This window comes from Trachinotus anak, unplaced genomic scaffold (assembly GCF_046630095.1).
Source record: "Trachinotus anak isolate AG129_WGS33_773 ecotype Australia unplaced genomic scaffold, CSIRO_AGI_Tana_v1 ptg000012l, whole genome shotgun sequence".
NCBI lineage: Eukaryota > Metazoa > Chordata > Actinopteri > Carangiformes > Carangidae > Trachinotus > Trachinotus anak.
In genome coordinates, this window is record NW_027273863.1 from 5,335,414 (window position 1) to 5,349,373 (window position 13,960).

Below are 13,960 nucleotides of genomic sequence, written 5' to 3' on the forward strand. Positions count from 1 at the left end.
TGTTGATGAACATACTTCATCATGTTATTACAGCTCCCTAACTCAGGAGTCAGAAAATTAGATTAGAGGGTTTCGGACAATCCAGCGAGCACCTCTTTGGAAGCTTACTAACCCAATTCAGTGTTTGTGAGGATGGAAAACATTTCGGCTTGTTTGAAACACTGTGCTTTCAGCTTGAATTGTTGCAGACATGTGGGCCGAGAGAGGAAATGCGTCACTCAGGTACGAATCCATCTTGCGAACTGTGCAAATTTTCCCGTTTGTGATACAGTTAATCGTCATACAGCAACCCAGATGAACAATAGAAGCACACTGAGAGAAAAGTAGGGGGTTCTTTGTCACAGACTATAGCTATAGGCTGAAAACGCACACAGTAATACTAAATTGAGCTCCCTAGTTTTCTTCTCCATCCAGTTGGACCAACCACCTTTCACTAAGACAGGAGATCTTCAAGCAAATTGCCAGTGTTACCATGGTTATTACAGGTAATTCCAGGTTATTCATGCCTAACATGCCAATCACACTGTGGTATGTCACCCCTTCATTATCCTACCCAGAGTATTCTCTCTTTCTCTTGCTGTTTCTGGTTTTTATTATTGTCTCAATTCCCCACTCATCCCCACTGAACCACTTCTCTCCCTGTCGATCTGTGTCTGATATTCAGTGCATTCTCTAAAGCGTTGTGATTGAAATTGGACCTGGGGGATGATAGAGTTACTTCAGTGATAGCAAAGAAAAAGTCTTTTCCTCCCTTTTAAAGAAATCTTTTCTGGGTCTGTTTCATAAAGCTGATTTAAGTTGACTAGATGCACTCAGATACACAGGAAGTAGATAGGATGTGATTATGCATTCTGCAAGGTGAGGGAAATTTGTAGTGAAATGAGCAGACACTCAGGTTACATGATGGTACAAAGTAAAAGTTATGCTATCTTCAACCACAAGAGCAAGCATTAAGTCAGACCAACAAATGACATTTATGACTGTGGACGATGAGCAAAGTCTCTATGATCTGCAGGAAGCTGAAGGATGGCTCTGTTTTCTCTACTGTCATGCAGACACTTTACTGCTTCTCTGCCCACCTTTTACCAGTGGTATATGAGCAGCGAGACCTTTGTGTTCAAATGAAAGTTCTGGACTTGGAGAATGGACTTGGACCTGGCAACCCTTAAGAATAAAAATCACTAAATACTGAAATCAAACTCTTGTCCAAGGGCAGAGACAAGTGGAGAATAATCCACCTGATGCCGCTCAAGCTGCAATCACATGTTGAAAAGTGAAAAGACAGAAGCGAGAGTTAAGGCGTTTGCACACCGAGTCTGTGTTTTTCTACTGAAACTGTTGCACATTTAAAAATAAATACGACTTACGCTGGTGTGTAATCAAGTTTACACACCAACACTTTTGTCTGTCATTTAAGTTTTCGGAACAAGCTTGACTTTTGAGTTTTTTCACATTCGTCAGATAGTTTAGATAGTTGTTTGACCACCGAGAGCCACTGTTCATGCAAACATCATCATCCAAAGTGTCATCAGAGGAGCAGATAAACTGGTGGAACAATAAATGTGACAATGGATGTATTAAGAGGGGAAGGGGGCCCACAAGGCTGCATGTCCTGGGGCCCAGATCACTACATGTTAGATGGTTCTCTTCAAAAACTCTGCAGTGGTCATTTGTTGAAACAGCTTTAAACAACCAGTGTTTATGTTCAGTGCTAAAGCTAAACAAAGTGATGTGAAGTTGTAAAGGAAGTTGAGGTGGCTGGCTGTGCGTACAACTGTAACCATGACCACAGTCTTTCCGCTACCTAGCTGCCTAAACGTAACCATATGATACATAACCCATATGAGCTGCAGAACAGAAAGTGGTTATGTAAGTTGTTTTTTGCAATGCTGGCACTTTGGAAGGCAAAGACAAATATCCAACATGTTGTGTTAGAGTCATTGGAGAAGCACTGTCTCTCTCCATGAACCTTACCATACAGAGAGTGTAGAAGAAATCTGAGAAGATGAAGCCCTCAGACTGTGTCTACATGAAGCTGTCATGTGAGAATAATTTGCATCCACATTAGTGTCTCCAGTGTCTGCTGTAAAACACCTCAACATAAAAACAGTTAAATGTCTTCTTTTTTGACTTTTGACTATTCATTTATTCAACAACAAAACTGTGCATCGCAGCAATCTCTGGCAAGTAGTGTGCAAGACAGCCCAGCTGACTAAATCATTACTTTATCATTGACAATAGTTGTGTTGTATCACTGGCTATACAACACGGCTAGAGACAACACAGTTAGATCCCTCTTCACACAGCCCGGGTCTGTGAGTGGGGTTCACACACAGCAGAGTGTCAGCACGTCACACCTGCGTTCAGTCTTCTCCTGTGGTCACCTGCATGTGTTTTAATGCAACCAAATTCACAGAGTAGTTCTCTCTCATTCACACTTTTTTTTCTGTGTCTGTTGTCAAACAGGTGAATGAGTATAAAATATTTTTTTCATTGCTACCCATAAACACGACCTGTTAAGCAGCAGTCATTCTGAAGCTGCTGCAGCATGGTGATAAAATCCTTAGTTTATTATCACGATTTTGTCTGACAAGATCAGCAGAAATCTGGTTTATTGAGGAAAAGACGTCTCTGCCAGTAGGCTGCCAGTAGATCAGTGCACATGCTCTTGGATAAGTTTGATGAGCAACCTGAGTATGAATTAGACAACACTATCAGTTCTCCGGAGAAACCAAGGGACTGCTGCAAAGAATGACTGATCTTAAAGGAGCTATTTGTTAGTTTTGCTATTGCTGTATAGCCAACATTAGCATTGACAGGTGTTTACTAAGAGAGCAGAAGAAACGTTGCAAGTTCAAATTCAAACTTCATTCCTTTGCTCACCAACAGCTGTCTCCAGCCGTGGAACGTAACGCCAATGTCACACAGTAGCCTCCAATCTGCCCTGATGACATAGCGCTGCTTATAATCTCTTGTTGTGTAAAAATGTACCAATGGCCGAGGCTGGTGTCAAGTGACAATCAACACCACCTGCTCCCAACAAGAAACCACGCTAGAGAAAACTTCCAAGCAGCCTTTTAAAGTAAAGTCTAGATTGTGTAATTTTGATGAAATCAGGGATTCATGATGTATGTAGCAAAAACAGTCAATCCAAAAATAAGGTATTGTTACAATCGTTGACTTTTAAGAGTTGCCTCTTAATGAAGTGATATGTTACACATTTACCTATTTTTTTTACGATAAGTTTGAGATGCATCCCAAAGCCTGTCAATATACAGTTTGTTGATATTATCAACAGCAGACGACTTTAAAATTATGTTTAAAATTAATAAAAAATTAATAATAAAAACATATATAAGCATATTTGTTTTAGTTTTAATAAACTTGCATAGATATTCAATTTTAATATTTTATATTGTTATATGTATTACATACTGTCAACATATATGCTTGCAACATGTCATACCTTATAAAAATTCATCATAAATATTTTAAATATATGTACATATACACATTTTACTTCAATCATCATATATCCAGAGAATGTATATACACGTAATGTGATAATAATATATATCCCCTTATAGTTAATATATATGGCAAAATCACTCTTGATATAGTGACATACAGAATATGTCATATATTACATGTCTGTATGGGGTTTCCTGTACTGGTTTGCAGGGATGGAAACTATTCCTGCCTCCACCGAGCGAGGAGCGGGGTTCATCCTGCACAGCTCAGCATTCAGGATGATAACAGGTTATCACATCCACATCTCCGGGTAGTTGAGTTTCTTTGAAAATGTTTGTGTGACAAGCTCAGCTACAAACTGTAGTAAACACACCATAGAAACTGCACTCAGGAGTTCGTAGCAGTTAGTTTCCGAGGAAATGCAAGTTCATATTGTGGTTGGGCTTCAAGTGCGCTTGAAGGTGCAGATTACAAAACTGAAAGAGGAAACACAACATGGAGATGTTAACAAGCCATTTTTTCTCTCCACTTCTGGCTGCCTTGATAGAGACCAATCAGAAGGAGGCAGAATGGCCAATCAGAAACAGTAGCCTTGGAAATAGCCAATTAGGCCTGTTTGTCTGTGAGGACAAAGGAAGTGATATTGCAGAGTGATTGCACCAGTGCTGGGCTACACAAACATGCTCAAATGACACCTTGCTTGTTGCCTTCCAACCCTAATTTTCCAGGAGCGTGAGATCCTGATTGCATCGGTGCCTGCAAGAGGGGACGTTTCATTATTACACCAAAACAATTGCCACCTCAGAGGCAAAAAACTGAGATTTTGTTTTCATTAGGGAGCTATTGAGTCACCGGCTCTCAAGTCAAGGCCGGCACACATGCACAAACACACACACACACATACACACATACACACAGATGCACTGAGGCTGTAGTCTGGCAATTTTATTCAAAAGATTTGTACCTTACTCTGGTCCACTTAATGAAGCTGTAAATTTAGAGACATGAGAGCCTTTACAGTGCTCCTCTGAGAGCTGCTACAATGATCCTGGGACTGAGCTGGTTAATTAACTGATTGTTTGCTTGGCTGGGAGCCACAGAGAAATAGGGTAGATGTGGAGAGAGACGAGAAGGAGAGTAAAAGAGAGGACGTGAGGGGAGAGGACAGAGGAGAATGGAAGTACTGAGGAGCAGAAAGGAGGAACAGAGGGCAGGCAAAGGGAAAGGACAAAGGAGAGAAAGGGGTGAGAAGAATCGAAGGAGAGGAAGGCAGAGGAAAAGAGGATAACAGAAAACAATGGTGGGAAAGAAGGACAAGGAGATGATGAGTGCAAAGGAGAAAGAGGACAGCAGCTCATTTATGGTCTTAGTTATTGTGATGTCTAGTTTATATACTGAGGATATATAAGAGATTATGGTTTCAAGTAGCCTTGTTAGTCTTGTTGCAGCAGAGGCAGCACTGAGCCTGGTGCTGCTGACAAGTCAACGAGTGAGGAAGTAATCCTGCACCAGCTTTGATTTTACATGGTTTGTATGACAAGCTGTGAACCTGTGAACCGGAGACTGTGAGAAATAAAACCTCATTCAAATCTTATCTATCTGACAACACTGATCCTGAAGTCCAGCAACATGAAAGTGATGCTGAATGAGTTAGAGGAGCTTATGGAGCAGCAGCTAGCTCAGACATGATGTCATGACTTCCTAGTTTGTACAGGCTTCTGCTGCTGACAAGGTCTCCTCTCTCACTCTCAGAGGTGGTGGGAGATGGAGAGGGGTGCAGGGGGTAGTCTGACCACAGGTCTCCCCACTGGAGCTGGGGAATCTATCAAATAGTGCACTTCTATCTTTGTACAGCACTAATGCAATTAGTGAAATCAGTCAGACCACAAAATGCTACCAAATAAACCACAAGTCATTCATAATGCTGTGATTACAGGCCTGTCTTGTCGGTAGCAATAGTGTATATATATATATGTATATATATATATGTGTGTGTGTGTGTGTGTGTGTGTGTGTGTGTGTGTGTATATATATATATATATGTATATATTCCTTATTCTCTGCTCTAAATCCTACCAGTGGCCAGCACTAATCATTGCAGCACAAGAACAGGCACAAGATCAATAGAGGCCAGGGTCTACCACACCAGACAGGACCCCAGGTGCAGGCTGTGCAAAGATGCCCCTGAGACAGTTCAGCACATAACAGCATGGGGTAAGATGCAGGCAGGAACAGCATAAATGGAACATCATAACCAAGTGGCTGGCATAGTGTACAGAAACATCTGCTACGAGAATGGACTGGAAGTCCCAAGGTCAAAATGGAAGACACCTCCTAAGGTGGTTGAGCATGACTGAGCTAAGACCCTGTGGGACTTCCATATCCAGACTGATCCAAACTGGTGATGGCTAACCAGCCAGACATCGTGTTGGTCTACAAACTACAGAAGAAGGCAGTGGTGACAGATGTAGCAATCCCAAGCAACAGCAAGAAGAAGGAACAAGTGAAGCTCAAGAAATACCAAGGACTGAAAGAGGAGCTAGAAAAGATGTGGAGAGTAAAGGCAACAGTGATACCAGTGGTAAGTGGAGCACTGGGGGCTGTGACCCCCAAAACTGGGAGAATGGCTTCAGCAGATTACAGCTACAAAGTCTGAGGTCTCTGTCTGGAAGAGCACAATCCTAGGAACAGCTACTGATACTGTACAGAACCTTCAAACTCCCAGGCCTCTGGTAGAGGACCTGAGCATGAGGAAGACACACACAGAGGGAGATATATATATATATATATATACATAATTACATGAGTAGTAATGACTACTTTGTACTCATGTAATAATAACTACTGAGTATTTAAAGGTTGGAACTTCAGCACGTGAATGAGGGTTGTAGCTGTTGTGATCCCATTACAATTCTTTTACCACTGACAATAAACTGCTTTTACCATTTATCCTTGGAATCTATTTTCTATTAAATTTCTATAAATTTTTTTATGTCTCTTGCTGTCTAAACTGCCATTTCTGTCTGTCTGGCAAAAATTTAGATCTCTTTGCATATTTCTAATTTGTAGATTAGAGACATTTGTACTTTGTTTTTCTCTTTTTTGCTAAATTGCCTAAATAGTGTTTAGGGAACCATTGAAACCCTATTCATATAATGTCAGTCGAGTATATAATCTAAGAGTCACAAACATTTCGAAGTCTTATGTTCTTCTGTTGCCAGTCCCTGTGAAGCTAGATCAATTGTCTTCTTTTAAATCAAATACTTTTCCCTAATCCCTCCATAAACCCCCATGTTTTAATGTTCTTATTTCCAAAAATCACACATTATCCTTAAAAGTAAGGTAAAACAACAGGATACACACAGACACACACACACTAGAAAGAGCAGACAGAAACACAGAGATTCATGTTAGAGTCCGAATCTTAGTTTATTAATTGCAGTAGCTGAGGTCTGGGTTGTAACTGTGAAACAGGTGAAGTGTCAGTCAGCAGTTAGAGCTTCTTGCTGGTTCTCTTCAGCACTACAGACCCGGCTTTGGAGGTCTAGAGAAAGACAGGAAAAGACGTAAATTATTATTCCTCTGCCTTAAATACATACCATCAAAACAGATTGTTTTGGTCATAGCTTGTGTCTTATTTTTTCCAATTTTCCAAGAATTTACAAATTAGTTATTAAGAGTTTCTGAAAAACATCAAGTGGGAACAAGAGGAACATTTGGAGATTTATCTCACATTAACTCTGATTTTGTGCTGAACTGTACATTTGAGACAGTTTTTCTCGTTGGCTGATGCTGTTTCCCAGCTACAGAAACACAACAATAATGTTTCTAATGATCCCTGTTGAGTGTAATAACAGCTGTCACCGCACCAGGTTCTCAGCACTAAAAGCAGGAGTGAGTCAGTGTGTTTACCTCAATAAGCTTGCCTCCGCTGATCTCAGAGGTGTGGTGGTAGTTGGGGAAGGTCACGCTCAGCTTGCCTCCCTCCATGGACACTGTTGCCTGAAAACACACGGGTTATAATCAGTCAGGGAACCAGGGAACAGTCATCCTGCCTTCCCTTTCTGCTGGGTTTATTATCACCTTCATGGTTTCATGTTTCTGCTCTGCACAGAAGGAACTTCAAAATGATTAAAACACAAGTTCTTGGACTCTTTCCCTCCTACCTTGAATTTCTTTCCGCCAATGGTCTCCATATCACACTCCTTGCCAATGGTGAACTTGTTGGTGACCTTGGCGTTTGTGGGGTAGATCTGGGTCCAGGAGAAGTCGTCACCATCCTGGGTGACCTCAGTGATCAGCTTGTAGTCCCGACCCTTCTCAATGATGTCATCAGGGATACCTAGAGCGGGAAAAGAAGAGGAGTGTGAGGTTATAATGAAATGCATGTGTTGTGTGGCTGAGGAACGTTTTAGAGTCAGTCTACAGTCTCACCGAGCAGCTTGCAGAATGCGTCGTATCCCTCCTGGGTCTCAGTTTCCCATCTTCCAGCGAAGGCCATTTTGGTGGTGTTGGTGGGCGGAGGCGTGCGAGCACAGACACTGAGGCAAGCTGAGGGAAAAAGCAAGGTACTGAGACACAGACTGCTCCCTCTTTATATACTGTACACCTCTTGCCACCTCCCTCATCTGCATGTGGTGACACAAGAGAGCAATTACAACTGAAGATGATGACTACAATAGGCTATGAGGGAGAGTTCAATAACCCGCATAAACAGGCGTTTATGGAGCTCCCAGACAGTGAATAAAATGCTGACTGCTCATCACAGCGAGCTGGTAGCTCACCTCCAGGTCAATGAACTCTCCTGCAATGGCTTTATGGTCACAGCCTCCACTTTTACTGCTGCGCAATGTAAAATCAAATAAAGAGCTTTGTTTGAAAGAATAATCCCTCAATCTGAAGCAGTTTGTTATCTCCACACTGGGAGTGGTCTAATCTGTAAAAAGATCATCATGCACTTATTCAAGGTCTTTATTCAAAGACTAGCATTAAAAAATGTGGTATGAGACATTTCATGAGCACTTTGTAATTTGTATGAGGCCACAGAAATAATTGTTTTCTAATTATATATGGTCATGTGGCTGCGTTTACTGTGTCTATTGGATTTTGATTATTTGATTAATTGCAAATTTGTTAAGGAACTTGGGAACCACTAAATATAATATAAGCTCATTATAACATGTGGGCTCTGCAACAAAATCTACAAAATACTATATATTTATATTTATCTACATATATTATAGATAATATTTTAGTGTGCATTGTGCTCACATGTTCTGCTCACATCTTTTGTTACTGTCACCAAATCCTATAAAACTATTAAAACCAATAATTTCTAGTGCATTTCTCAATACTTTATCACTTCCTTAGTCTTTCAGTGGCACTTAGCCCTGAGCACTAAAAATATAAATCTTTATATAATAATATATAAATATACAATGGGTCATGAATGTGTACTTTCATCTTTTTAAAAGTCTGGGTACTATAGTTTTTTAGAAAATGTTACTCTAACAGGAGTAAATAAGGCATTTGATGGGGATTATTTGATGTTCTAGCGATTATTTAGATGGTGTATATGAACATGACTCAAAACAAACTGCAGTACTCATGTTCATCATAGCAAAAAAAAACACGTTAGCCACTGCAACAGTATGTATGGAGCTCTAAGGCACAGAGGAAAAGGACGTATCAGGCTCTGATACACAGACGATATGTATTAATGAGATCAGTGGTTGGTTTTGGTCTTTTCATGGGATTTGCTGACCACAAACTGACGCAGAGAAAACCTGGAGCCAGGTGGCATCACTGCATCATACAGTAGGTGCACTGGTTGGTTTCTGAGTCTCTAGGCAAAATGTAATGAAGTTGCTATCTATAGTGCACCGTGTGTGTGTGTGTGTGTGTGTGTGTGTGTGTGGACATATTTCATTTCAGTCAGACTCTCCTACGTCAAGGAACAGATCATTTATAGCAAACGGTCGTATAGTTAGTTTGGACATTGGGCTGTTGATGGGAGCTAATGGCAAATGGCATGAAAGCATCAGCACAGTATTACATTATAATAATTGCACAGTCAGTACATTTACAATTGATGTTGATTGAACTCTATTTGTCAGCAGGTAGCTAAGCAGCTGGTGTATGAACAGTGATTTTGAAAGACAACTGAAACAGCTGCCAATCAGCTAACACAAGTGTAACTTCAGTGATCAGCCAGAACTAATGTTATGTTCTGTGTTTATGGGGGTTGGTGGAGGTTAAACACAATATTATGTCTCACAGCTTTTAAATATGTACATGTACTACCACTGCAAGTTTTTCAATTTTATGTTTTTAAACCTTTGGTCATTCAGTAGCCACATCGCTTATCCTTGTAGGGTTGCAGAGGGGCTGGGGTCTGACACTGGGCAAGGGTGGGGTACACCCTGGACAGGTCGCTAGTCTAGTAACATCATACTACTATCATAATGAGAGACACATATAGAGCGAAACAACCATTCACACTCACATTCACACCTATGGTTCAATTTAGAGTTACCAATGAACCTGCATGTCTTTGGATTGTGGGAGGAAGCCAGAGACACCAGAGGAAACCGTCACTGACATGAGGAGAAAATGTAACGTCCACAGAGAAGCTGCGTCCGAACTCAGGGGCTGCATCCTTCAGAGGTTGTGGTCGATGAAGGTGAGGCCCTCCGTCGCTGCCGTAGAAGGCCGAACTGAAATGAGATGGTCTGATCTACGGAGGATATTCGCTTTGTGTCACCAGCTGCACCCACCCTTAATGTTGCATCACAAAGCACTGAAACTGTCGCCTAGCAACCTTTACAACATATTGCTTTTCTTCACATAAATAAAATGAATGTTTTAAGGCCCATGATTTTAACAGTTGTACCATTAGCTGTTGAACTGAGCTGAAGCCAAATTCTTACATTTAAAAGTGTAATCCTCATGTAATGCTTTTGCAGTGAATCTTGGGATAGATTGGGCCATGAAGGAACCAGTCGTTGGAGCGTTGGTAGCTCAGGAAAAGAGGGCGGTATTTGCTGGGACAGCCTAGTCGCTGTGATACAGTCGGTCTTGAAATGCAGCCATCGAAGGATGCAGAACCTGAATTGGGGTTAACAAGGTGTTGGTGAATGAATTGGATACTGGGGTAACTTTGAATTTATTCTTTCATCTTTTTAATGTTTTTATTCATTCTTTTGTTATTTCTATAATCCTTTTACTTAGCGGCTATATTTTGAATTTAACATGTAATTCAGTGGCATAAATATACATTAGTGTCATTCTCTGCTAACAATCTGAAAGTGGATCATAAAATTATGTTAAAACCAAAGAGTATTTTTTTTTTGGATAATTAACTGAAATCAGTACCACAGTACCACCTTCAGATAAGTGAGGGAGTGGTGACAGTAGGTGTGTGGCTGCAGACTGAGTAAAAACAGTAAACTAGTAACACAAAAAGCACCTCTTCCTTTAAGATGAGTCCACTCCATGGCCACACTGTTAACAGAATTACAGTATAATGTTGCTTGTACACACTGGTGGCTGAAAATTGTCCATTAAGGTGACTACATGCCTGAAGCACCTCGGGCTTTCAATTCTGACAAACTGTGAATAGGTAAAAGCTTTTGATGCTGCACTTAACTTCGATCTCACACAATACAGCCATTTTCACAGACCACTGATAGTGTTTCTACACTATGAAAAGTCAACATGGCCTTGGAGCTCTTTATAGATACATAAAACATCATATTGGCCAACATCCTATAAAAGACACTCATTATGCCTGTCTCTCTTTTTACTGTCTCTCTCTCTCCGTCCTCGCTCTCTCTCTCTCTCTCTCTCTCTCTTACACACACACACACACACACACACACATACACACACACACACAGGAGGTCAATGTGCTGAAGTGAACAAATGCAGATTTAAAAACCCACTACTCATCACATGTGCGCTACCTTTGTCGTTTTTGCACAAGCTGTGTGCTGTGCTGCACAACGTGGTAAGACGTTGGGCTCAGGTCGACCTTTACTGAATGATACAGCATTTTGCACGATGTTCAGGCCACTGTGTGACTTTTTACACATATGCCTTCATGTGGTTTCCACAGGTTTAAAGGGAAGATGCATTTATCTAGGGCTTTTTCCACAAAGGATATGAAGTATATTTAATCACCTTTATCTCCATTTGTTCAAACACCCACTTTAATTCTTGTTGCTCGAACATTTATGTTGAGTTTGAGTTCAGCAGTGGTAGAATGTACCTCAGTAGGTGATATTTACTCAAATAATGAAGCACAGGAATATTTATATTTTCTGCCGCTTTTACTTCACAAAATTTTAGAATATTAAATAAAAATATACATATACATCCAAATGTACATAAATATTGTACTTCATGTTTATTTGACAGATTTAGTTACTGGTTACTTGATGAATACAAAATATAATGAACTAATAAATAACAATTCAGATAACTAATGTGTGAAATAACCTCATAAACAGCAGCTCTTCCCAACATTAGCAGCTTTTAATAATAAAAATGATCATTATCAATGTTGGTGATTCTGGCAGTGGTATTTCTTGATATGGGATTTTGTGGTATCATCAACCATTTGTGGTAACAGCTGTGTGCAGATGAGCCATCACGTGTGATAAAAAGATAGAGAATTATGAATTTAAAAAAGACATTATTAATTAAATAAATGAAATTAATTAAATAAATAGTCCACATTGTAATGGGTGTTGTTAAGCTTCATGTATGGTTTTTCCGTAAGCTTGGGTTGGTCCGCTTGAGACGCACTGCTGTGGTCCATCCTGTGACGTCTGCTCCCCACAGCTGTGTCCTCAGCAGCAAAACTGTGCTGGAGACTAGAGAGACATCTCTGGTTGTGAGTCTCTGTGTGTTCAACTCTCAGTACTTTTGTAGCTTCTGCCTGATTCTGTTTAGTTTATTCCTGTGAATCACTGCTTCACATCAACAGCTTCCCACCGGTGAAGCAGGGTGATGCTTTTATTGTAAAAAAGGTAGAAAATCCAAACCTCATTAGCAGTTCAGGTAAACAACTTGACCTTATTTTTTTTAACAGTGCTCTAATATAATACAGCAATGATGCAAAGGTCAGGGGCTTACAGAAAGTATTCCTTCAATTTTTTTCACATTTTGCTTATATTGAACTAAAATGTCAAAAAAAAAAAATCATTTTCCCTCATTAATCTACACTTAATCCCCCATGATGACAAATTGAAAATAGAATTTTAGAATATTTTGCAAATTTATTACAAAGGAAAAGCTGAAATATCACATTGACATGAGGATTCAGACACTTGAAATTTAGCTCAGGTTCCTCCCATTTCTCTTGATTATCTTCGAGACGTTTCTACACCTTAACTGGAGCCCACCTGTGGTAAATTCAATTGATCGGACATGATTTGAAAAGACACACACCTGTTTCTATAAGGTCTCAGAGCTGACAGTGGATATCAGAGCAAAAAAAGAGCTGCCTGCAGAGCTCAGAGACAGGATTGTGTTGAGGCACAGATCTGGGGAAGGCAAAAAAAAGATTCTGCTGCTTTGGAGGTTTCTAAGAGCACAGTGGCCTCCATAATCCTTACATGGAAAAAGTTTGGAAGAACCCGGACTCTTCTAGAGCTGGCCAAACTGAGCAATCAGGGGAGAGGGGCCTTGGCAGGAGAGGTGACCGAGAACCTGATGGTCACTCTAGGTGAGCCCCAGAGATCTTGTGTGGAGATGGGAGAAACTTCCAGAAGGTCTAAAATTGAAGCCAAACAGTTCGGTCTTGGTTTCATCAGCCCAGAGAATCTTGTTTCTCTCAGTGAGAGTGTTTTAGGTGCTTTTTTTTTTGCAAACTGTCTCAGAGGTGAGGTCACTCTGTCATGAAGCCCAGATCGGTGGAGTGCTGCGGTGATGCTCGCCTGTCTCCACACAGTTTATCTTCTGCCACAAAAATGTTGTGCTGTGCAGAATGTCATGGACTGAAAACTTCAGGAAATCATCTTCTCTCCATTTATTTGTGTTTACTCGTCTCAAGGTCAAACCCAATCTCACCACTCACCGCAGCGAATTGTGAGCAAAGTGCAGCTGTTTATTGTTGGTGTTGTAACCTTGTGGTTACACTTTAATAGTAGCCTGTCATTTAAACTTTTGCTGAAACATTCCCTCTTTTTCTGATCTCTTATTTCCTCCCTTTAAGTGTGAATCACACTGGATAATAAGTAACTAAGTTTACTGACCATTACCTCATCCAATCACATGTAGATTAACTCTTCGCTTCTGCCTGTGCTCTTGTTGATCTTTCCACATATGTGAAGAACGTGAGAAATAAAGACAACTAAGCAGAACTGATGACGAATATGAAAAACAAGAAAAGAGAAAACAAGAATATGAGCAAATGAACTAGAAGTGGGGAACGAGGGAGGGAAAGAGGGGGAAGGAAGAAAAGATTCTAAAGAAAGATACATAT

At 40.5% G+C, this 13,960-nt stretch overlaps 1 protein-coding gene across 1 annotated transcript; it reads right to left on the bottom strand.

Moving 5' to 3' along the window:
• Positions 1–6,875: 6,875 nt before the first annotated feature.
• On the bottom strand, positions 6,876–8,064 carry LOC139629039 (gastrotropin-like). The gene is made up of 4 exons (XM_071491372.1): positions 7,906–8,064; positions 7,638–7,813; positions 7,384–7,473; positions 6,876–7,015 (listed from the first exon to the last, which is right to left on the bottom strand). Exons 1-4 carry the CDS (start codon positions 7,970–7,972, stop codon positions 6,965–6,967), a joined length of 384 nt encoding a protein of 127 aa, XP_071347473.1. The 5' UTR covers positions 7,973–8,064; the 3' UTR covers positions 6,876–6,964.
• Positions 8,065–13,960: the final 5,896 nt, after the last annotated feature.

Bases quoted from the DNA above. Each gene is read 5' to 3' on its own strand.
- LOC139629039 (XM_071491372.1), bottom strand. From the start codon at position 7,972: ATGGCCTTCGCTGGAAGATGGGAAACTGAGACCCAGGAGGGATACGAC. The intron at 7,814-7,905 runs GTGAGACTGTAG...TTCCCGCTCTAG, and splicing joins CGCATTCTGCAAGCTGCTCG to GTATCCCTGATGACATCATT. The intron at 7,016-7,383 runs GTAAACACACTG...GTCTTTCTCTAG, and splicing joins GCGGAGGCAAGCTTATTGAG to ACCTCCAAAGCCGGGTCTGT.